General features: G+C 42.1%; 1 protein-coding gene across 1 annotated transcript in view; it reads left to right on the forward strand.

Annotated features, from left to right (window-relative positions):
* The window catches only part of Pgm2a (phosphoglucomutase 2), a 46,801-nt gene that overhangs the window by 6,315 nt on the left and 15,491 nt on the right, over positions 1-24,995 (forward strand). The window contains exons 2-10 of the mRNA XM_050184135.3: positions 3,689-3,788; positions 4,960-5,116; positions 7,168-7,336; positions 11,262-11,285; positions 15,390-15,559; positions 15,727-15,916; positions 16,906-17,003; positions 19,640-19,734; positions 19,931-20,013. Coding sequence (XP_050040092.2) covers positions 3,689-3,788; positions 4,960-5,116; positions 7,168-7,336; positions 11,262-11,285; positions 15,390-15,559; positions 15,727-15,916; positions 16,906-17,003; positions 19,640-19,734; positions 19,931-20,013 — 1,086 coding nt within the window. The remainder of the gene's footprint in view (positions 1-3,688; positions 3,789-4,959; positions 5,117-7,167; positions 7,337-11,261; positions 11,286-15,389; positions 15,560-15,726; positions 15,917-16,905; positions 17,004-19,639; positions 19,735-19,930; positions 20,014-24,995) is intronic.

The raw sequence follows: 24,995 nt of genomic DNA on the forward strand, positions 1-24,995 counted from the left end.
TCTGTGGACTGCCCTTCGGTGACCATCGCTTCGCTGTTAGGTTTTCTTTTTCTGCGGATAGCCTCAGCTACTGAGACGAGTAATCCATCAGGATAGCCTAACGCTTTCAGGCCTGTAACTTGTGCTTGAAAACTGTCATTTATTCTGTGGTGGCAGGACCAGCCTAAGGCGTTAGAGAAGCAGTCCTGAACAATAACCCTCCTTTCTAGTTTACTGTGTGCTGACTAGAAGGGCAGGAGTGGTTTGCGCGCACTGGGTTCATATGTCCAGCAAACATGATCATTAGAGAACACGAGCTTGAGGTCGAGGAAACAGAGCTTGAGGTCGAGGAAACGTAGGGGATCATCTTGTGGCATATTATGTGTTAAAACCAGGGGGGATAGACATTCTTCAAGTGTACCGACTAGGTGTGACGAAGCTGAAAACAACTCCGAGACACCACACTGCAAAACTATTAAAAAATTGTCCACGTATCTGAAGGTTCTCAAAACCTTGGTCCCTTCTAATAGTTGCTGCAAGGCTCTGTCTGATTTTGCCAAAAACAAGTCGCTCAACAAAGTCGCAATACAAGACCCAATGGAGACTCCTTTGTTATGAAGATAAATTTCGTCGTATTTCACATATGTGGATTCGAGGTACCAGATTTAGGAAATTGGCCGTGCTTAACCCTGCTCGGTTTTGAAAGTCAACTTAACCTAAATCTTCAATGCATTCTCTGATGCATTCCAACATCCTATTGTGAGGGAGTGAGTAATAAAGGTCCTTAATGGCGATCGAGAATGCGGCAAGCTTACGACATTCATTAAGCTTAAGAAAATCAATGACCTTTTGGGAGTTAATTATTAAAAACGGGTCTTCTGTGGATAAAGACTTCAGATTTTGTTGGAGGAACAACCCTAATTCTTTCTGCCTTCCTCCTCTTTCTGAAACGATGACGCGGAAGGGCACATCAGATTTGTGAGTTTTTGCTGAAGAGAACGTCTCCAAACCAGCCTTCTTGCCTTTCTCGATTCATTTTTCCAAGGCGTGTAAATCTAAATCCCGGCAAAGTTGCTTCGCTCTAGCCTTCACTTTTGACAAGTTCACACCGGTACATGAGTGAAATACTGAGCTAATGGCATTCTGGGCTTTTTCTTTGAACAGGTCAAACGCTAATACAGCAAACCCGCCTTCTTTATCTGAAGGAACAACACACATTTCATTGTCTTTTAGGAAGATCAGTACCCTACGGACTGGGGCCACTCTGTTCCGATGCTTACCCCGGAGAATCACGTCGACATCTTCTGCAACACATCTGTCAGCTTCCTCGTCCCTGCTTCGCGCTGTATCACACAATATAAAATGGAAAACCAACTAGCCCAAACCATCACCCAACTCTACAGTAGCATCACGTATGAGAACATCAGGATGGAAGCTAGGGCTAGTGGGTTCAACCTTTGGAATGGTAAAGCAACTCAGGACCTGCAGCGCCTTGAGCTTTCCCTTTCGTTCATGTCTTTCGTGGCGCTTTACCATTGCTAATGAGAATATCAACTATTTCATATCTAGCATACTTGGAAATCACCTATCCATCCACTTGAAAACTGTGCTTGATGTAAAATATCATGAAAAACAAAGAAGTGGACACGCTTCATGACGACTTATTGACACTGAGAGCAAACATCCAGCCATCTATCTTAACTTGTTCTACTAAAACACGTCACACATTTCATCCAAACTTAGTGCGCAGGTCCAGTCAGAAGTGTTTCAAGGTGTATGTTATACATTTGAAATACTATTTTCGTCAGTGCTTTTACTTTTGATGCATTATTTTGGTGTTCAAAATTGTGTGCTCAGCATCTGAAGTTTTTAAGTGCACAAGAAATGGGTAGGGGATTGCATATGATATGTATACAAGCATGTTTTACTAAAAACGAAAGTGCTATTTTTTAAACTGAATCGGTGTGTATCAACCATTTCAATACACTTCCTGCCTTTGTGTTTTAATATAGGTTATGTGTCTTTTTCTCGTCAGTGTGTGTAAAGAAACAACTTAATTAAAAAGATACTAAAATGAAACAGTGAACTGGTTAAGACTTCCAAAGTATTCTTTCAAGACATTGTTTCTGTTAATTTCACGGTAATAGGTTGATTATTAGATATGTGCCAGCTGTCCTGAATTTTTTGTAAAGCTCATAAATTTCGGCACGCTTTATGAATGTTGCATCTGCTTTTACGAACATAAATTCTGTTTGAGAAAAAGTTTCGCTCTTCAATCCCCAAACTTTTCATTATCTTATGATGTTGAAAGGACGCAAGAGGGGCTACTTGCGTTGGAGCAAGTTCGTGTAGACAAGCTCAGGTGAAATTGGCAACACCAAGGTCACTGTTATCTACAAACAATGTTTTATTTGCTTGTGAGTATTTCTTTTGCCGAGTTTATTGCAACCTATATGCATCATTTATATTGCTGAATAGGCATGACCTCAGGGAAAGCTTTTAAACAGTGTGTGTTGTTCCCCCCTCACTCCCAACTTTACTGTGATAGCAATTATAGGAACCCATGAGGTGCCCTCGCGTCATTATTCTGTCCTGGTATCGACAGCAAATGTGTGGCCCATGCGTGGATGACTATGTCTCCAGAGATGCGCATGTGTTTGGCTGCAAAAACAGCTAAGCCTACGCTCCACTCAGTAGACTCTGCAGTGATCCCATGGCAGGGTTCTTTACACAAAGACTTGGGTTCCTTTTGAGCAGCTGTGCGCATACCCCGCCAGACTTTGTTGTAACGCTGGTGCACAAATTTCAATGAATTCCGTGGATCCACAGTTTTTCGTAAAGCAGTCCAAGTGGAACACACAGTAAATTTCAAGGTGCGAACACAAGCTGTTTTTCTTCAGTCTCATTTCATACACCATCGAGGTGCAATATCGACAAAGCTGGTGGCGGTGCTCCTCTTTACACGAGTGCCGTGAGACTCCCGATATCGGTCAGGGTGCTGTTTGTACTGTGCAGCAGCAGTAGACTCGCTTGCTGCGTCATGCCAACATGTCGCCCCCGCATATTGTCTGTACACTGTTTGAGAATTTGGGGAGCAAGGGTAAATCTTCATGTGTATTGCTTTCAGTGCTTTGCCCTTCGAGTGAACCTGCTCACTGTTATAATTCACAGGTTGACAGGTATGTTATTGGAAAAGAAAATAAAGGAAGTTTCATTTTTTAAAATTTCGTACTGAAACCTCAGCGCTGATACATCATTTTGACATCACAGATTTCAAGGTATTCTCTCATATTTGGGCCGTTTTCACTCAGCAAATGTTTTTCAAATTTGACAAGTTGAGTGATTGGCTTCTTTGGAATGTAATGTAGTGCATCTTTACCAAAAAAGGAATTAACTAGGCCTGAGCAGATACCATGGTCAATGGTGTCACAGCCAGCTGGTGTGGCAACTTCAAGGTGGCATTGTCTTTTATGGCTTATGTTACCTCCTCTCACAGAAAGAGTGACTTCTTTTTTTTTTCATTTTGTATTGTAGAAGGGTGATGTACTTATACAACTGAAATTACTTTCCTCTTTATTGTCCCTTTCATTATCTCTGCCTTCATGCACCACTTAGTTGAGCAGTGCATGTCGTTAACCAAGCTTCAAACTCTTGAATTTGTGTCTGCAGCTTTTAATGAACGTTTCCATATACATTTTATTTCTGTTAGAATGAAACCACTAGGAAGCACATCGAACATCTTCAGGAGGTTGGGGACACCGACCAGCTGCAACGTCTGCTGTTTAAACGACTACAGTTTGGAACTGCAGGTAAAATGCAGGTTCTCCGGGAGCAGAGCTCATCTGTGCATTCATTTCAACACTGCTTCAAATTTGGGTTTTGTGCATCAGGCAAATATAGCTCTAAATTTACTACATATTTATGTTGTACAGTGCAGTGCTCTGTTAAAGGGAACACCCAGTTAGTATTTGTCTACAAATTACTGCACTGTTATGGCATGAATGCATGCAGACTGTATGTAATGCATATAAGTATGCCAGCCTAATGCATCCTATCAGCCATTATTTTCTTTCTATGAAAGAGAATCCTTCTAGTCCTATAACAGGGCAGCAGTTTCTATAAATAAATGAACATTGTTTCAGGTGTATTGGCTCCTTACCAGCTTTCCCTTAAGAGTGTATTATACTGTACATAGAAGCGAGCATTTGCATGGGCTCTGCACCTCTTTTTTACAAAAATAAATTGAGAGTGTAGAGTGACGAGCTTCAGCTCATCATAAATGGAATATGTGGTTTGGTTTTTCCAAGTTGCTTGTTTCATTCCTCCACTGATTGTCAGTCTCATTTTGGCACGTGATAATTTTTTGTGCTCACAAAACTATAAAGTTATGAACAGTGATCTTGTCATTTTAAAACCAAATCTGGGATTGTTGCCTTCAGTTTATCACAGGTGTGAGTGCCTGCCCAGCTACTGTAGATCGCAGTACAGTGTACTTTTAACCCTGAGCTACTTGAGGTCACTCAGATGTTTGATTCAGTCAATGATGACCCCTCTAGTAAGACCATAGTAACAACAACAGTGACTGCTAGTGCATGTTAGTAGAAACGGCAGGAAATTTGTCATAGCTTTCCACATAGCACTGTGATTGCATGGAACATGATGCACATCATTTCACTGTACCTTATTTGTGCACAAACTATCTGCCTTTTGTGGAGAGCTTGCTGTGGACAACATTTAGTTGAGCCCACCAAAACTTGTTCATGCAAATTTGTTGCTGTTCAGTATTGTCTCCTGACATGTTCTTGGGGAGGAGGCCATAATTGAAACCTGTGTGAAAATGTGTTCCCCTTTTTTATTTTTTCAGTGCAATAAGAATAACGAGGATGATGAGGAAAATGCAGTGTTTATTTTCTTAATTCCTACTGTTTATATGTACACTCACGTTCTGACCCTTCTCCTACACCATTCTTTCTTGTGAAGGCCTCCGTGGAGTCATGGGCCCCGGCTATGCCGCGATGAATGATCTGGTCATCATCCAAACTTCACAAGGTGTCGCAAAGTATGTGCAGAGCATGCTTCCTGATGCAACAAAGAAAGGAGTCGCCGTCAGCTTCGATGGTCGCTACAACAGTCACAGGTGGGCAGTAGTGCATTGTAGCATGTTTTTAACAGTTTACTTCAAAAGAATCTGCAGTGCAGAAAAATAGACACCTTTGCAGGTGTATGCGAACCCAAGCAACTCATATGTCAAAGGCAGTGAAGCTTTATTAGGGAGTTCTTGCATCCTTTAGAAGTCTTACGGGTTTACTTTCCTACTGCCCAAAACCGGCTTTACCTATGCCAGCATGTGGCTATGCGTTTTGACGGCCTGGTCATACAGCCACTAAGGGGCTGCATTGCTGGCTTTTCTTAGTCCTAGTCCTAGTTTTTTTAGTCCACCAGTGTCTGCCATCACTGACATTCTCACTGACGTCCCTGTTACATGGCTGTTTCAGGGCTCAACCAGAAGGACATGACATTTATGCATACCTAGAAGCTTTTATAACAGGTTAAAACAGCACTTAAAATCTGCTAGGATCCACAATTGCTTTCTTTTCTGTCACCCAAAATCTGCTAAGAATAATTTCATTGGGAAAGAAGATCAAATGTAATAAACAGACATCTTTGGGGGCCTGCAAAATTTCAGTTATCATCATAATGAAGCCGCAAATGTAGAGTTGGGGGGTCTAAACCAATATTTCTTTTTACATTGACAGCAAACTGCTTAATTAAAAATCTCTTCGTGTTTTGCAATTTAAAGTATGCTGAAAAGTTGTGTAAATCCTTGCTTATTCCGAAGTTGCTTTTCACTGATCCATTTTTAAATAATTATTTGTCTAAAACAACATTCACAATTTCTTAGGGTCCTCAAATATCTTCCTGGATCCGCTAAAAATGTGCTGAGAAGAATGAAGTGTTAAGTGTGCCAAAAAGTATTAGCACTTTGCTATCAATGTATATTTGCCACTGAACAGGCCAACAATTCACTAGATTATTGGAAAACTGGTGTAAATGATGGCTTTCCACATATTTCGCCGATGTAGGCATTAGGAAGCATAAAACGCACGTATTGCATACATAAAAAATGGCAAATTGGCAACAATGATGATTGGCTGGTGTATGAATAGCAAACACAACAAAAATGCACATGCCACGAGAGGCAAAAGAGCAGCCATGATTGGCTGGTGCATGTATACAAGCTTCCATTGAGGTGCATTTGCCACTGCACACTTTACTTGTCACCAGCTGTGTTGGAAAGCAACTGCACTCTTTTGTTGTATATGTAGCAGTCACCCTCCAAGATGCAGGCCCAGTTTCACATCATCAGCACTTTGCTGTTGTTTATGTCTGATCTTTGTGTTGGTGGTACGCGAACCTCATTACAGTGAACATGGATACACTGAATTTATGTGTATATGAAACTGATTCCTAACTATTACAAGCTCTGCATTCATTTAAGACTCTTTTAATGAACCCATACGCGAACCTCATTACAGTGAACATGGATACACTGAATTTATGTGTATATGAAACTGATTCCTAACTATTACAAGCTCTGCATTCATTTAAGACTCTTTTAATGAACCCATGTGAGTGCATTATGGACATTAACTCTTCCATGGTGGAACGAACATGCTCTTGACACATGAGGCAGACTTCTTCACAGTACACCAGCGTTCTGCACTTGTATGGCAGGTGTGAGCGATTCACAAGCATGTGTAAAATTTTCAAGCCAACTGTGCCTAGAATGGCCCTCTCCTCAAAGCGACGTAAACACTCGGTGACATGGTCAATCTTGGTGCATGCCCTCCAATATTGAGCAGCCTGGCTCAGGCACACTGAAAATGTTTGGGGCCACGATGACCCTCTTCCAACCATCGCTAACCTTGGATACCAAGCTCAGCGATTTGTAAACACTGTTGGTCGAACATTCAGCTTAACAGAAAACATTAAAAAATGAAGAGCTCTGGTGTTTTTTGCAATGTCACAAAGGTCTCGAATGATTTTCAGTACAATTTTACATTACGAATTTTGGCTACGCCAAACTATATGGTGATTTTTCTTCTGTTCGCTGTAACAAGGTCCAGCTGTAGATACGGCATCTCCCCAGAGGATAAAAAGTGTGACTTTTTTCTCGTCACATTGCAGGTTTGCCCAGCTGGTGGCAGTGGCCTTCTTGCAGCTGAACATTCCAGTGCGCCTCTTCAGCAAATTGACTCCCACACCTTTCATACCCTTCACTATCTTGCACCTGGGCTGCTCGGCAGGCATAATGGTCACAGCATCCCACAACCCCAAGGAGGACAATGGCTACAAGGTGTTGTTATCTTTCAACACACACTGTATGCTCTATGGCACCTAAAGGTTCCTTTCCACCTAAACAAATTATCTCATACAGTAGACTTCTGTTTACTCAACTCCAGTTAATTATAGATTATTCGGTTAATTCAATCCCGACCGAAGGTCTCAGCTGGCGCCCATGCATTTCTCTCGGCCCAGACTTCCGTTATTTCGGTCCTAAAATTGGCCTTCACCAGATCATTCGAACTTGACCACTCAGCGATCACGTGCCTGAACATTATGGTGTGGACCCAATAGCAACCCCTTTAGTGGCAGCACATCTCAAGGAAGCTTAGGGAGATGAGTTGAGCACGCATCATTTATCGTCGAAAACGCCTATTTTCGGCCTGCCCTGGAAAGATTTTCAAGCAATCGTGGTAGCCCAATATGTCTGATTGCAGTGTTTGCTCAGCAACCGCCTCATATATTTCAGAGAAAATTGACCTGAAAATTGCCTGTGCGACGCAATTGAATGCGAAACCAAAACCTGTTCGTGGGGTTTATATGTTTTACTGCATGATACAGCTATATTGCAGAGAAGTTTACCTTAAGAAACCGGCCGCTATTGTGCGACACATAGTAGACACTTGCCAATTTTTGTTGCTAGAAAACCAAGTACGTGTTAGATTTCTACTTTGTTTAGGAGCTTTTATGTTGTTTCCATGTTAGTTTTCTACTTTGGACACATAGAAAGTGGGCGCACGCTTGCTTCAGGGGCATATTAGAATTGGGCAAATAGTGCTAAATGAATGATCAGTGTGTTTTGCCGTTTTTCCTCCTTCTTGTTTAATTCAACCCGCCGAATATTTCATTCAAATTTGTCAGTCTTGTTGGGGTTGATCTAACGGAAGTTGACTGTAGTGAAGGCTGAGCCTATCTTTCAAAACAGGAAATTTCGTAGTCCCATTTTTATCACTGATGAAGCAAATCGTTTGATTCCTTAGGTAATATGTGGATATGCATATAAAAGTGTGTGTAGGTAACTATCAAGATGATATCACCTACCTAGTACCACATGTCCATTCAGCAAGCCCATGTCCAGCCAACAAGCCCACAGCACAACTCTGGTTCTAGCATATTTATATTTTCTATACAGTGAAGCCTCATTACTACCAACTTTTCAGATTATAGAACATTTCGGAAATCCCCTGCTGACTGCTTATACTCTAAATGTAAAAATATTTCAGTACTGTGAACTTTAGAATAACCATCATTATTCAGTTTCCATGTCATGTTAACAATGTCTCAGTACTTCAAATTAATGTTCCAAAATATGGGGAGTCTTAGATTTCCGTGCATCATTCCCTGCAGCCGGAACAGTAGACCAGCAGACAACAAGGCGCTGAAAGCTGACGCCGCAGCATATGGGTTTGAAAAACCTGAAATGGCACTGAATATGAAAAATGAGAGGACGGGAGAGTAAATTTTATTAGTCCTTTTTTCTTTCTTTCTTTTCTTTTTTTCTATTGCGGAAGGGACGATACATCAGGTTTTGTGAGCGCTTCCTTTGCCAGGCAAATGTCGCCTAGCAACGGAGGTGCATCTCTTCCTTCTTTTACCGTTTTTTCTGCACATGCCTCTTCTTTCTTTTGCACTTTTTTCTGCTCCTGCACCAGCTACACACGAGGAAAAATGTAACCTCTGTGCTCATGGGGGTGCCACACGGCCACATTTTTTGGATGGTGTCGTGTACACGCATTTGCACTTTGGAATAGTTCAGTTGTCCGCCTCGAGCGACAGAGTTGTAGCATCTACAGGGGCAAGGAATGTGAAAAACAAATAAACAAAAAGAAACGTTATGCTTTGTATGCAACATGCAGCTTCCTCTTTGTTGGTGGTTTTCTCAGTGTCAGTGTCAATTTTGCGTGCACCACTCTGACTACACAGCGCTTCGGGAGTGTGTGGCAGTGGAATCTGTAGAACATAGCAGCAACAGCACAGACCGAGAGCCAACACCGACGCTTTCATGGATAGCTCATATGGTGACAACTGATAAACTGATGCATTGATGGGAGAATAGTTAATTTTGGTACTTTCGCTATAACGGCCTTTCAGAATAACGAATTTGCTGCGGTCACCTGAAGTTTGTTACATCCAGATTTCACTGTATTTGCTTCCAAAATTTGAACCTCGCATTCTTGCACTGCGTTTTGCAGGCCTTGAGCATGTATAAACACATTTTTAATATATATTAGTGGAAAACGGGCCTTTCTACTGCCTGTGCTCCCAATGATATGTGATATCATATTATTAATATGTAAAGATCACTTTCTTTCAAAAATTCGCTTTCTAATTGTTCAGGCACAGCCCATACACAAGAAAAATGTAAATACATAAATGCACATCTGTTTTGAAAAACAGACCTGCTTGCCACTGTATACACTAACTTGAGAAGCCTTTATTTTGCCTTCATGTGCTACCTCAGTCATCATCACTGGCTCATAGCCGCGTAGCTGGAGCAGCTGGAATCTGGTTCAACACTAAGTGCACTGTTCAAAGGTGAAACCATTCTTGGATTTGGGCTCAGTTGTTGCACTGGATGTAACGTTGCATGATGAAAACTACCAGGGTTTTCACATGATGTATGAACGAAATGTTGCAATTGATAGTGTCTGTGTACACGTTACATGGTATAGCAGTGATTTAACGTCACTGCACAAGTGTACTTATGAAGCATGGAAAATCTCTGCACCATGCATGCCCACTCAAGGTGGCACATAGCAGAAGGCACTGCATTGCATGAATGCGTACACATGTGGGGAAAGTATTATGGGACAAGTGGCAGGTTGCCGGGATATGAATTTTATGACATCATGGCGCCTGTTTAACAAGCTTTCGTCTAACAGACTGCCAGCTGTAAAAGCAACAAACAGACTGAGGAGGAACCTGATACACATATATCCACCGTATTGATCTGTTGCTAATGTGCGGCGATAGCGGAGGGCCATCCATGCAGATGATGAGGTGCATGCTTCGGAAAAGGGGCTGTCGCATCCACTTGTCTAATTTTCTTAAATATTTTATTTTCATTGACATTTACACACTAGTTCAGGCTTACAGCACTGTCATGGCTGTGGACCTTGTGCAAGAATACATGGTAACTTTCAATCAGTAGCAAGATGCTGAGATTTATTACAGTAACCATAGCTGTATAGTGTAGTGGTCTAAGCCAAGACAACCTAGTAGCCAGCAGCAATCCAAGACAAGACAAAAAGAGAGAATAAATTGAGTGTTGTTTTGGAAAGCATGGCAATATCCACGACCTCCCTCGATCCATTGTGTTGAACACCAAGTAAAACACGACACCTAGCGCTGCAATGCCTTCAGGTCGTCTTTGTTAAATGCAGTTAAGCATGCTTGCAGTGTATTTTGGCATAACCAACAAAAACGGGGGTGTCAACCAACCATGTGTGTTATTTTTACGTTGCCACAGTACTTTACAAGAGCTTCAAAGGATCTACAGGCCCTCTCTTCTTGTATTGTATTTAATAAGTTGGAACTCTGGGACCCGTCGAAATGGTATTGTAGGGAGTTGTACAATGTGGTCTACATTATGAGTCCAGAATTGAAGTTCACTTTACTGTTTCCTTGTTATGATAACAAACGTGTCAAAGGGATCAACAGTGACTGAACAAGGGAAGGTACAGGCTGGAGCTGACATTTCAACAACTCTTTTCATCAAAATGTTGGCTCCAGGCTGAGGCTTATCTAATTTGAGCACTGTTATTCACTTCAAGTCTCCATCTTCCTGTGAACCCTTGAGTCGAAGGGAGTAAACTGGCACCAGAAAGCAGTGTTTTAGTACTTGGTATACAAACTTTGTAGCAGCCATCGTAGAATTTCGATGCGATTGAAGGCATAAAGCAGAGGCGTGCTTACACTTCTGCCTTTTATTTTTTCAGGTCTACTGGAGCAATGGCACTCAGGTGAGACGATTTAGTCTGCTTCACTGATGAAGAGTTGCAGTGTAAGGTCTGTCAGATGGCACTTGATCTCAACATGTTGGGAAAGAACAACCTGTAGGAGAAACACAGCCTTGAGGCCAGAAGTGCTAGTTAATGGACTGGCGTAATTAAAAGCAGACAAGTCTCTTTATTTGAATTGTATTTGTATGTCATTCATGTGGAAGTCTGCAAAAGAAGTCATCCATGAAGAGCTTGACATGGTCACAGTCATTTAATATAAGAGCACTAATACTATGAACACAAAAACACAGATGCAACTGTAGATTATTACGTTAGGACCCCAAAAAAAACTTGTCATCATCATAGATCTAGCAGCCTATACTGTATTTACTCGATTCTAACGAGCCCTCGATTGTAATGCATGCCCGTTTTCCGTGACCAAAAAAAATGGAGAGAAAAAAAACACCTTCAAGTGTAACGCGCACCCGTTTGGCGTGACTTAAAAAAAAGAAGAGTCCTTTACAATACCGCAAACCTCATTCTTTCATATAGAAATACAACTTTCTCTCATTTGGAAAAGCAGATTTACTCCCACTACAGTAAAGTTGCGATAAATAGAAAAAGTCAGTTTCACCCGTAAGGCGAAGCATTGATTGCGATAGCAGATTAGTAGACAGCTACTGTATATGAAAAGTAAGGATAGTAGTTTTATCGGCCGTATAAACTTTTAAACATTCAATTGCCAACTAAATTACCGTGCATGGTGCCACACTTGCACAAGCAAACATGAACACGCCTCGCTCAGTGACCATGGAAACTCTTTCATCAGAACACTGGAGTGAGGAAGTGCTGTTGCAGGAGCGAGTGAATTCACCTTTGTGCGGCCCCTCGCTTCAATGTGAACTAAGCAATGAGAACGCAGCATGGTGTGCCTAGATGCGTAGACTCACAGATCGATTTCAAGATAGGAGCCGGGCAGCTGTGTAGCCACGCCATACGCAACAGCTACTGGAGTAGAACGGCTCTTCTGTTTGCATCAGTCCTGCACGCAAGTTTTGGGCACTCCGAACACCCATGATACGGCCAGATTTCCGTCTGTCTCCGCACACATGATCACGTTCCTTGTAATTGCAGCGTCGCATGTCTTCGCAGTCGGTGCTTCCATGCTGACAGAGCAAACGCAAGAAAACGGGAAGACGGACGGTGTACTAACCTAAGCACATGTACTACGGTACATGGAGGAAGCTACGGCAGCTAGACTCGAAGCGTGTATAAGACGGCCATCTTGAAATGCCGATGGCAATATGGTAACGCAGATTTAGGGTCGTTCTGGATTCTAATGTGCACGCAATTTTTGGACCTATTTTATTAGAAAAAATTTTGTGTTAGATTTGAGTAAATACGGTGACTTTTCAACAATACACAGGTCTGAAAATGGTGTGCACGAAATTTGTTTGCTTGCTTATCTTACTTAATTATTTTATTTATTTATTCTCACTCACTTATCACTCACTGGTGAACCAAAAGGCCCAACAGGGTTTTAGTGGGGGATGATGGGACATGATTCATGCAGTTAAAAATCATTTATACGAGTAAAGCAGTAACATGTAAACAGACAAAAAGAGATAGAATCATCCACAAAACCGACAAAGTTGTTAAACTATCGCAATAACATACTCCATAGCATATATGTTACATATACAAATGGAACTTTTAACTCTAGGCACATTGAACTGTATCTGTGCAACAGACAATTTAAAAAGAAATGGAGAGAGAGAAAAGAATAGGACAGCAGTACCAAGCATGTGAAATTGGTAAAGAAAGTCAAACCCTGGATTGACAAATCAACGCACACCAATATGAGGCCTTGTCTAAACTAAGTACTTGAAGTACAATAACATTTGTTCTCTAATGCTTGCTCAGTAACGCAACTTGGAGGACTCGTCCAAGGTGTGCTGCAGTAGCCATATGGGCCATGCTTCAATTTTAGCGTGACATGGGGACTGGAATCGGGCGTTTTGAGAATGCCATTGTGTTGATCACCAACACTTTTGCATCATTGATCTTGCCACCATCATGGTCCACCATTCTCGCATTCCTTCTCCTTCCCCATTGTACATTAGCAGGTTTGGGCATACAAACTCAGGCCAACATTCTTGCTTTTCTCTAAATAATTTTTCACCAACTCTTTGACTTGGTCAAGGACACTTTCTCAGTAAGCAAGATTCAAGTTCCTATGACCATCATCACCACCAGCCTATGTTTAAGTCCACTGCAGGATGAAGGCCTCTCCCTGCGATCTCGGAATTAGCCCTGTCTTGCGCCAACTGATACCAACTTGCACCTGAAAATTTCTTAATTTCATCATCCCATCTAGTTTTTCTGCCGTCCTCGACTGCGCTTTCCTTCTCTTGGCACCCGTTCTGTAACTCTACGGGTTCACCAGTTATCCATCCTACGCATTACATTGCCTGCCCAGCTACATTTTTTTCTCTTAATGTCGATTAGAATATAGCATATTCCTATTTACTCTGATCCACATCACTCTCTTCCTGTCTCTTAACATTATACCTAACATTTTTCGTTCCGTTGCTCTTTGCAAGGTCCTTGTTCTCGAGCTTCTTTGTTAACCTCCAAGTTTCTGCTCCATATGTTAGCACCAGTAGAATGCAGTGATTGTACACCTTTCTTTTAAATGACAGTGGTAAGCTCCCAGTCGGGATCTGGCAATGCCTGCCGTATGCACTCCAACTCGTTTTTATTCTGTAAATTTCCTTCTATTGATCAGGGTACCCTGTGAGTAATTGACCTAGATAAGGGTACTCCTTGACAGACTCTAGAGCCTGACTGGCGATTCTGAACTCTTTTTCCCTTGCCAGGCTATTGATCATTATCTTTGTCATCTGCATATTAATCTTCAACCCCACTATTACACTTCCATTGTTAGGGTCCTCAATCATTTGTTGTAATTTCTCCCCTGTGTTGCTGAACATGGCAATGTCACCTGCAAACCCGAGGTTGCTGAGCCTTCCCAGTTTAATAGCTTAAGTACTTCTAGGCATGCAGTGAATAGCACTGGAGAGATGGTGTCTCTTTGCTTGACCCCTTTCTTTACAGGGGTCAAGCTTTTTACTTTTTATCATTTTACTTTTCTTGTGGAGAACCAAGGTAGCTGTGAAATCTGTGTAGATATTTCCAGAGGTATTCACGTATGGCTCCAATACTCCTTGATAACGTAATGCATTTATGACTGCTGGTATCTCTACTGAATCAAATGCCTTTTCATAATCTATGAAAGCCATATAGAGAGGTTGATTGTACTCTGCAGATTTCTCAATTACCTGATTGTTGACACGGATGTGATCCATTGTAGAGTATCCTTTCCTGAAGCCAACCTGCTCTCTTGGTTGACTGAAGTCAAGTGTGGCCCTTATTCTATTGGAAATTATCTTGGTGAATATTTTATACAATACTGAAAGTAAGCTAATGGGTCTATAATTTTTCAATTCTTTAACGTCTCACTTTTTGTGGATTAATATAATGTTGGCATTCTTCCAGTTCTCTCAAACACTTGAAGTAGCGAGACATTGCGTATATAGAGCCACAAGCTTTTCAAGCATGATATCTCCTACATCTTTGGTTAAATCAACTGTTATTCCATCCTCTCCTGCCACTTTTCCCAGGGTCATGTCTTGCAAGGTCGTTCTAACTTCATCGTTATAGAAGGAGCCTCCGCATCCTGTTCATTACTACTTCGAGCCATATGGGCAATGCTTCAATTTTTGTGTGACACAGGGACTGGAATCAGGCCTTTGAGAATGCCACTGTATTGACCGCCAACACTTTTGCATCATTGATCTTGCCACCATCCTGGTTTATCATACTTGCATTCCATCTCCTTCCCCAGTATATATTAGCAGATTTGAGCATACAAACTTAGGCCAACGTTCTTGCTTTTCTCTAAATAATTTTTCAACTCTTTCACTTGATCAAGAACACTTTCTCAGTAAGCAAGATTTAAGTTCCGATAACCTAAGAGCTGCAACTTTTTTTCTTCACTCTTGCACCTTATGTGAAAGCACAGTTCATTGCCGTTACATTTCTTGAATCGTTGAAACCTTTCAGATAATCTCACCTCACGACAGTGGTGTTCAGGCCAGCATTGAAAAGAACCTGGAACCCTGGCCAGAAGCTTGGAACATTGATCTGATTAAGACAAACCCACTGTGCACCGACCCGTTGGCAGAAGTCAGCAAGAAATACTTTGACATTATTGCATCTAATATTTACGACAGGTAAGTGATTTGTTTTGTTCCACCTACATCTCCATGTTTTCTACACAGTTGGACATTCAGTTACAAAGTAGTATTGAAAGTATAATGTGCATTACAAGCTCTACAGATGCCTCAGCTAACATTAACCAGGGCTGACAGGCTGCATAATGGTTTTGTTCCTTCTGCAGGTCCATAAATGAGAACTGCGGCCTGACCTTCACATTTACGTCAATGCATGGTGTGTCTCATCCGTACATGGTTAAAGCATTTGAAACATGTGGTTTCAAGCGCTACATTCCAGTCAAAGAACAGATGGACCCCGACCCCGAGTTCCCCACAGTCAAGTTCCCAAATCCAGAAGAAGGAAAAAGCTCACTGGTAATTAGTAGCAAAATTGTGAATTGATAAAAAAAAAGAGAAATAGCTGTAAAGAGTAGTAGGATAGGGTTAGTTTTATTCTGACAATCAGATGAAATAGTGAGATGTGACTGTGAAGCCAAGAACTAACTTTGCTTCTTGACAGATCATCTTCGTACTCGCTAATGGCTTAAACACGGATGAATCAAGATATCTGGGCTCAGAGAGAGATAATAAACCTTACTCAGATGTTCAGAGACCAAATTATAGGCCTTCTTTGGAGAGGACATTTGTTTTTATGGCTTGGTAAATTCGGTAAGTTGTAAGAAAAGTAGTGTTGCGCTGGTGAGCTCGAGGTCACGATTTCAATCCTGGCCGCAGCTGCCGCATTTCAGTGGGGACAAACTGAAGAAATGCTTGTGCACTTAAATTTAGGTGCATGTTGAAGAACGCCAGGTGGTCAAAATTGGTTCGATGTCCTTCGCTACTGTGTGCCTCATAATTGGATCATGGTTTTGGCACCTAAAATGCCAGAATTTAATTTAAGCTTGATACATAAGCATAAGGTAATGTATGAGAACCTGCATGAATGGTCCTCTTGGTTTCATCCTATATTCATACTTGCGCCACCCTTTATGAATTTGCCTTCATGTTGTGGGTTTCCGCAGAATTCATTTAAACAATTCCTGGAGAGGTATTCTGTTGGAGTCCACCAAGCAGACATGTCCATTTCACCTGCTGCTGAAGTTCTGATTGGCTGTGGCACCTCGCTGCCGCAGATGTGCAGCCCAGCCCAGCCAATCAGAACTTCAACAGCAGACAAAATGGACATGTCCACTAGGTGGACTGTACAAAATACCTCCCCTGGTCTCGGACAGTATTATGTTGTTTCAGATGATTGTGTTTGACAAAAATGCGTTCCAGGTGTTTTTAATGGCTGATAGTACAGCCAAATCTGCAGGTGCAATGTCTTGTTCTAATAGCCCTTTCATTTCCTTTTCCGGCTATAGGATTTGTCTTTCATGACTGCTGACAAGGCAAACAGCAAGTTGATTTTGGCAAATGATCCTGATGCAGACAGGCTAGCCGTGGCTGAAAAGCAATCCAAGTGAGCTCTATTTTGCATCTTTTGTGATGCAGCAAACTTGCACATGGCAGCAGATGAAAACATATACAGTTGAACCCCAATGATACGTTCCATGCTCTTGCATTTTCCTGGCTGTTGGGTTGCATTTTCATGGTTCATACCTAAATTTCGTTGACTCCCATGTATTATGTTCCTGTTTGATATGTGCACCATTAAACGCCATACATCATCATCTGTTCGATATGTCTTCATTCTGTAAGGCTCCAGCATCTTATGTTGCGTTTGAACCTGGCAGTCAGGTCAATTTAATGATGCAGGTGAAAATTTGCTCTCGTATGAATGTGAAAGCAAACTCTCATCATGCCAGCTTTACGAGGTGCCTGGCATCTGCCATGGTGCTGTTTCTGCTGCACAAAAGCAGTTGCCTTGCATGCTGCATCGTGCCAACATGTTGCCTCCACAGGTTGTTAAAAGCCCATCCAAGGAGCTTCAACGCCACACTAAACCTTGCAATCATTTTCATGTTTTTTATCCATTTGGGTGGAATTGCAAAAGCTTAATAGGAACCTAAATTTATGAAAACAGAGAATAAGGCTAGTTGGTATTGATTCATAATTGCTACAAGCCAAAATATGAAGACAAAGGGGAGACACGAAACAACAGGACCATCTGCTGTGCAACAATAAATTAAATTTAGGAGACTAATACTGTTGTTTCATGTCTCCCTTTCGTTTTTGTATTTGGCACTGTAGTAACTATGGCTCAATATCAACTAGCCCAACTCGCCGTTCTCCTTAATTTAGTTTCTTGTTCCTCAGCACATGGCGCTGGTGTTTTGTGTCTCCCGTTCATTTTTGAATTTTGTGCTCTGGTAACTAGGTGTCAATACCAACTAGCAACTGAAGTACGTGGTTGCTTAGTGGCTTTGGTATTGGGCTGCTAAGCATGAGGTCGCGGGATCAAATCACAGCCACAGCGGCCACGTTTGGATGGGGGTGAAATGCGAAAACACCCATGTACTTGGATTTAGGTGCACAGCAAAGAACTCCAAATTTCCAGTCTCCCACTATGGCGTGCCTCATAATCAGATCGTGGTTTTGGCATATAAAAGCCCGTAATTTAGCTTTTGCAACACTGCAGACTTCTAGTGTTACAGTGTAGGCAAAACAGTAGAAAAAGATGTGCTAGAGGGTCTTTGGAGTAAAGTTATTTTGCATCAGTTTCTCGAGAATTAACTAAACTGTTTGCCCTGCGTCGACAGCGACATGCGGTTTGTGCTGTTCTCTGCACAATGGTCTGCTGAGAAGACATTGCCTAGTTGCAGCCGTGCGCGTAGCTTTACAAGTTGCTTCTTCAGCAGCAGTTCGAACCTTGCTAGGAGGCCCCATAAAGTGTTGGAAAGAGGTAACACAGCTAGCAAGACTATGTGATGCGCATGTCACAACGCATACGTGTCACGACACAATGTGAGTGGAAACTGGTAGGTCCAGAGTACTCAGTTCACAAGAACAGTAACAAGAACGGACTGTTTAATACTGCACGCTAGTCGCTCCTTCTTGTTCAATATGTCTTCTTTTCGTCATTGTCCTTGCCACACTACGGGCGCGACATTTTCCTCCTTTTCAAAGGATGCGTCATCTTAATGTGAAAGTTAAGCATGTGCAGGCACGAGACGATGCAAATCACTCGGATTAGTATGGCTTTATAAGCACCGCAGTGTGCAACTGCAAGGCAAAGTGAGCACGTATCGGCGCTGTGCGGTGCGCGATAGCTGCGACAGACACCGGCGCCGGCGGCAGACACCATCGGCAACTGAAACAGTAAAAGAATGAGCCCATAACAGCTTACACAGTAAAAATAACTGAAATGGCAATGTGCTTGATTGTGATATAGTGGGAAATCGCCTTTCTCAATTTCACAGGGATCACTTGGAGGAAATTCTGAAAGCACAAACTACTGCTGTCACTGTCATCAGGACCTGTGTATAATAATCTTACTGCATGCAGTAATGCAATAGCTTTCACTGTCACTGCTTCACCATCTTGCAAAACTCTGCAATAACTTTTTTCCTTTTTCCTGGTCAACAGTTATTATTGTGTACGATGCATATCTGAGTGAAATCTTTAGGGCGTCAAAGATGTCATCTTTTACCTTGTGCAGCTTCGAGTTCCATTTCCTGAGAATATCTACAAACATATTTGCAACAGTTATATCATCTGTCGCTGCTGCCATCTCACTCAAGACAGCAAACGTTATGGTTGCTCTTTGTACGAGTATAGCAAGCCTTTAGTCTTCGACACATTCTTTATCTAGTATCAATATTCCTTCTTCTTTGACACTTTTTCTCGGGTGAATTTGTTACCATCATTGTTCACTTGTGACAATGTACCTTGCATTCGCCCGAGTTGTTTGCAGAATGCAGTCATGCACCAAATGCCATTTTACTCCATAGTGTGTGCAACACTTGGAGCAAGTGTTCATGCCCATTTAGAATATGTTTAATGTAATCTGTCTGTCATTAAGAATTTTTTAGTTGGATGTTATTTCCTTCATGGAAGTGGAGCTAATGTATGCTGTAGTAGGGCCTGATTGAACAACATAATTATTTCACTTCACTAGACAGTACGTCTCCACGAGCTGCTCTTATTATTTTGCAGTGGAGAATGGAGAGTGTTCACGGGCAATGAAATTGGTGGCCTGCTTGGCTGGTGGCTGTGGCGTTGCTACAGAGCAAAAAACCCCAACACTCCTGGTGAGCAGCTTTCCCAGTGGCACATGGTTTTTATGTGCTCAAACGTTTATTTGAGCAAAAAACAATTGTCATGTGCATTAGTGTTGGGCATTCTATGTCTCTCGAAGTTCTGTGCCATGTTGCAAGTAGCAGCCTGAACAAATTTGCTGTTGCATTTTCTTTTGTTTTCATATGAGTCATTGCACTGTTTTTGCAGCTGAAAATGTCTACATGATCTCCAGCACTGTGTCCTCGAAGATTCTGTCCTCCATAGCTGCAAAGGAAGGCTTTAAATTTGTTGTAAGTAGAACAAAACATACCATTTACCCAGCATCTTGCTTCAATAAGTCTTTCCTCTGATATGACCTAATCACTGTCAAATGTACTTGTTGCATGCATTAGTACCGGAGCTATTTGAACATAAGGCGAGGTTTCTTAGAATTCTTTGCCTCAAAGTCACCCTCCTCCATATGTGCGAGGTTGATAGATCCAGTTACTGTTCTAATATGGCAGCAGCAGTCGCATACTTATGCTGATCCAGATGTTAAATGGCAGTGCAAACTGTAGCAGATAATAAACCTTCTCAGGTGAGGCAGTACCATAGTTTTATGCATATAACCTGCACCAAGAATGCAAATAGAGGCGAGTTGCGGGTTGTGTAAACACTTCATCTTGAGGTGTGACTTCACGGCAAAATTTGCATATAACCCGCACCAATTATTCACATTATTCAGTATTTTGAGCAATCTCCGCTGGGTCTGAGTAAACCTTCAGCTAATCTATATCGGCTTGTATTAATTAGTGTGCATGCTTAAGTTCTTTTCTCGGGTTCCCCCAACTGCACTCTCACCTTGTAATCATGACCGCTTTCTAATCGAATAACTACGGTATGTTGCATATGTGCTTGCTAAGTGGCTCTCTTCTGGAATAATCTAAAGTATTTTACCTTCTTGATTAGATACAAAAAGCAAAAACCACTAACAACCTTGAATACAAATCAGGTGTTCTCTTTAATATTGGTCTCCATAGTTATCATCATCATCATCATCATCATCCAAGTTTATGTCTTCTGCAAGACCTAATGTTACCATCAGCATAAATTGAAACCCAAACAAGAAAAAAGCAGATCAGAACACCTGTTAGGTATACGATCGCCGACCGTTTATTCGGACCTCACGGGGACTGCAGAAATGTCCGAATAAACAGGTGTCCGAAAAAGCAGATTAAGAAGGAAAAAAGAAGTCCTTTATTTCCACGCATTTATTCGGGCTCGGCAGTAGGCTTGAAGAAATTATGAATGCGCCGTTGCACGCTGTTCCGTTTACGCGCAATCAGATAAGCCTGAATCTCGGAGAGGGTTGTACGGTCACTATAGGCGGCTGAAAGCACAGTCACTGCTTGTACACGCTCTGCATGCGACGGCAGCGTAGCAAATGGTGCGTCATCTTCCGACTCGTCATCATCCGGCGGTGCATCAGAAACCCGACAAAGGATCACGTCATCGTCTAGTTGTGCGCATGTCAGTACAGCAGTGTCAGCACCTGTGAAACTGTCAAACGAGACGGTGTCCGGAACCACTGCGTAGGTCTCAGCAGAACATTTCTTGCGTCAGTAGGGCGCCTATCGGAAGGCGACAAATCCTAGGCCTCCCGGCACCTGCTTGCCAGCATTCCCTAGCGCAGTCTGCACGGGCACTGTCAGTGCCATTAGACACTTGACACGATGTTTCCGTATGCCACGTTGCATCACCACAACCTCGACACACCACACAAAGCAAACATCACCACGCCGTCACGCCGATACCAGTCGCACAAACGAAAAACGTGGCCTATTCGCAGCATCGTGCACGACGAAAGAAACAAATGAGCTGCTGGATTGTCTTGACATGGCTTACTAAGCTCAGTCCGGAACGGCTGTAGCCACGAACCAGGCTGAAATGATGATGATGAGCGAGGATTTGCAGTAGCGCCACTTCATGGGGCAGCAAGGAGGTTTCATTGAAAACAAAAATGGCGTTCAGCGAGTCGAACCATGCACCGGTCAGTCGGTGCATGGTGCTCTCGATCAAGTTGGCTCAAGGAGCGCCCGAAAAATCAGACGAGAGGTTGCTAGGTGTCCGAACTTTTGGCAGTTGTTATACATTATGGTCTATGGGGAGAATGGCGGTGCTGCGAAGCAGACCGAATAATCGAGCATGTCCGAATTTTTGGAGTCCGAAAAATCAGTCGGTGACTGTAATTACATGGGAGTGCAATGTGCAATCATTCTGTAACTGGTTTCTAAGCATGATGTAGTCCCAGACATATGCTTTGGAGCCTAAATTAAGCCATGGTTACAAACATAGGCAAACCTAGAGGCACAGCGATGCTCTCTAGTCATTTCGGACTTTCTGACATTTGAATTTATGCTGATATTACATTGCAAATGTTCACTTCACGTAAATTTAAACGAAGTGTCTAAAGCTATGCAAGACATATGCATGAACAATCGAGTTTATCACCTTGAAGGTACAGCAGAGGGGCAAATCCATAAGGAGGATGCTCTTCTGTTACCACATTCTGAAAAGCTTCACACTACCTTCAATATACTGCATTAAAATATCAACACCTCCACCAAACTGTTACGAGCACGGGGGAAAAGGTTTATTTGGGCCTTGAACACCGGGAACAACAGGCTACAAACAGCAAGAATGGCCACTGCATAGTCGTTGTTCTCCTCTTGCTTTCCTTTACATATCCACATCCCTTTTGCGCACTTTGATGCAACAATATATACAGAGCTATTTATCATACACGCATACCTTCCTATCATCCCATGGGCAAGCTAGGAACCTGCACAAAGAAGAGAATGGAGTATGCACCGTGGCACACTTCGACAGCAATCAGTGCTAGCGCAGTTGAACCGAAAAAGGCATTTAGAATAGCCGTAGGTGTTAAATATGTTGTAAGAGAAGAGGTTAGAGTAGAATGGACGTAAAGTGCACAAGTATTGGCCTTCAAAATGCTGAATTCAGCAAAAATAATGCAGCTAAGAACCCCATCAGTATTGAGGCAGTATAGTCAATATGACAGCTGGAATAACAAATTATCAAGCTTCAATTATCAAGTGATAGTGATGTAACATCTGCCTGCCACACTGCGGTTCTGGGTTTTGTTCTGCATCAGAAGGAAATTTTCTTCCCCCCCCCCTCCTCCGCCAATGTGTCTGACGTGGCAAAAACATTTTTGCCGCTTAGATTTAATATGATGATAACAAACAAAGTGTTCTCGTGGTTGCTCGACAGGCAGGTATCTAATGCACCGTCAAGTCATGCATATAAGTACGTTTATTGCACTGTTTCTACATTATGTTTTATGTTGCCATTTTTACATGTCCTCTGAAGTGCATCTAAGGGGGGCAGAAACTTACTTAAGCACATAGCCTGACAGTCCAACGCATGCAGCACTCCAGCAGCAGCAATGACGCACTGCTTCCTGCCATCTTGCCTTGTCAGATAAAGTGGCGAAAAGGCTTTCGCCACATCTGGTTAACTACCACAGACAACAAAGAAACAAAAGAAGAAAAAAAATTAGTGAATTTGTATCCAACCCAGGTACCCAGCATAGCCATCTGAGATTTTACTGCAGCGTAAACAAAATGACTGACTTGCAATAGTTTCTGTACTTGTAATATTGACCACTTTCTGCCATATGCTCTTTGTTGATTTCAGCATTTTTAAAAACCAGTTCTTGTGAGCTTAACGTATGTTCTACTCTAACCTTTAATCTATAACGTACTTAACATAAACAGCCGCTGCATGTTTCATTAGAAAAGCCCTTGGCCGCATTGGCACTGATTGTCATTGAACTATGCTACCGCATGTGTATTCTCAAATCACATTTGCACAGAACCTCATCTGTATAGCCTTAATTACTTTAAGTAGGCAAAGCAGCATCAAAATAGAAGTGTTTATATTCTACTGACATGGCCGAAAATGCTTTTAAATGTATGAAACACAGCAACTTATATGACACAATAACTCATACTACCAATTTAAGTTTTTGTAGTGGTCTTCCTAGTGGTATCATTAAGTCAGTCTCCCTAAGAAGCATCAAGAAAGAATTGCTTTGAGCCACAAAGCAAGTGGTCTGACAAGGGTCACTCGTGCCCATTCACAAATGAAAACTAAAAGCCACTTGAAGATTGATCAGCTACTCTAACTGTAAGGAGAAGAGTTGCGCTTCTCTGCTTTCGTCGGTTAACAATTATGTTAACTTGTGGATTTCAGTTGCGACTTCGACATCTTCATGATTGTGAAATGCTACAACACAAACAGATTTCTACCGATCACTTTGTGGATCGGTAGTGAAGTGTATTGCAACGAATGCACATTGTTATAGTATCATTTCAAGGGCACCGTATGGAATGCGCTTTTCTTGCTGTGAAAGCGTGCATCAAGCAATGGAAGCAGATGTGGCAGTTGTGAAAGCAATGACGAGCAAACAAATGTATGTGGGCTGCACCGAAACTAGCATGTTGCACCACAACAACAGAGAACAAGCGCTGATGCGAGGGACTTTAGCTGTTCAGCATGCTTATTCCCAACATATCCTAACATGACATGGCAAAAACCCAAGAGAAGCGTCGGACATACTTGCATAAAAAAACTGCTGGATTCGTTAAACGTATCTGTAAAGAAAGAGGGAGGCATTGGACATACCTTTAGCCACAGCCAAATTTAAAATGAAAAAGAATGGCAGGAGAGAAAACTGATATGTTGGTCATGCCCTGGCTCATTTTGTCACTTATAATGGTAAATATACATTGAGAATGCAAAGAGGCCTTCACTACCACTTAACAAGAACACAATGTGTATTGCTGATTTTGAACTGGGCAATTAAATGTTCATGCTACTTATATGAACAACACTTCATGCCTGAAGATGCCTGACATGCTCTACGCAGTCATCTTTTTCATATGTGCTCAAGCTGTGCATTTAATCACGGTAGTTTGACGAGCATGCAGCATGCAATTAAATGCTTAAATTTCATGTACTAGTCCTGATAAATTTGTAAAAGAAATGTTATAGCTCCCAGCACTTGTCTGGAGGATGACAGTGGTGCGCTCAGAAATGCATTTGTGCTATCTACCATCTACCGTAAGAGTCTGGTTCAAGATAAATTACGTTGAGCTTGCATCACTGGATAGGCTGATCACAGCTAGTTGTGCTTCTCGCTATGCAGTTTGGCTTTCACACCACCCTTTTATGATCAATACAGTCCTAAACAGGTAACCCTCAGTAG

The sequence above is a fragment of the Dermacentor andersoni genome, chromosome 4 (genome assembly GCF_023375885.2).
Source record: "Dermacentor andersoni chromosome 4, qqDerAnde1_hic_scaffold, whole genome shotgun sequence".
Taxonomy (NCBI): domain Eukaryota; kingdom Metazoa; phylum Arthropoda; class Arachnida; order Ixodida; family Ixodidae; genus Dermacentor; species Dermacentor andersoni.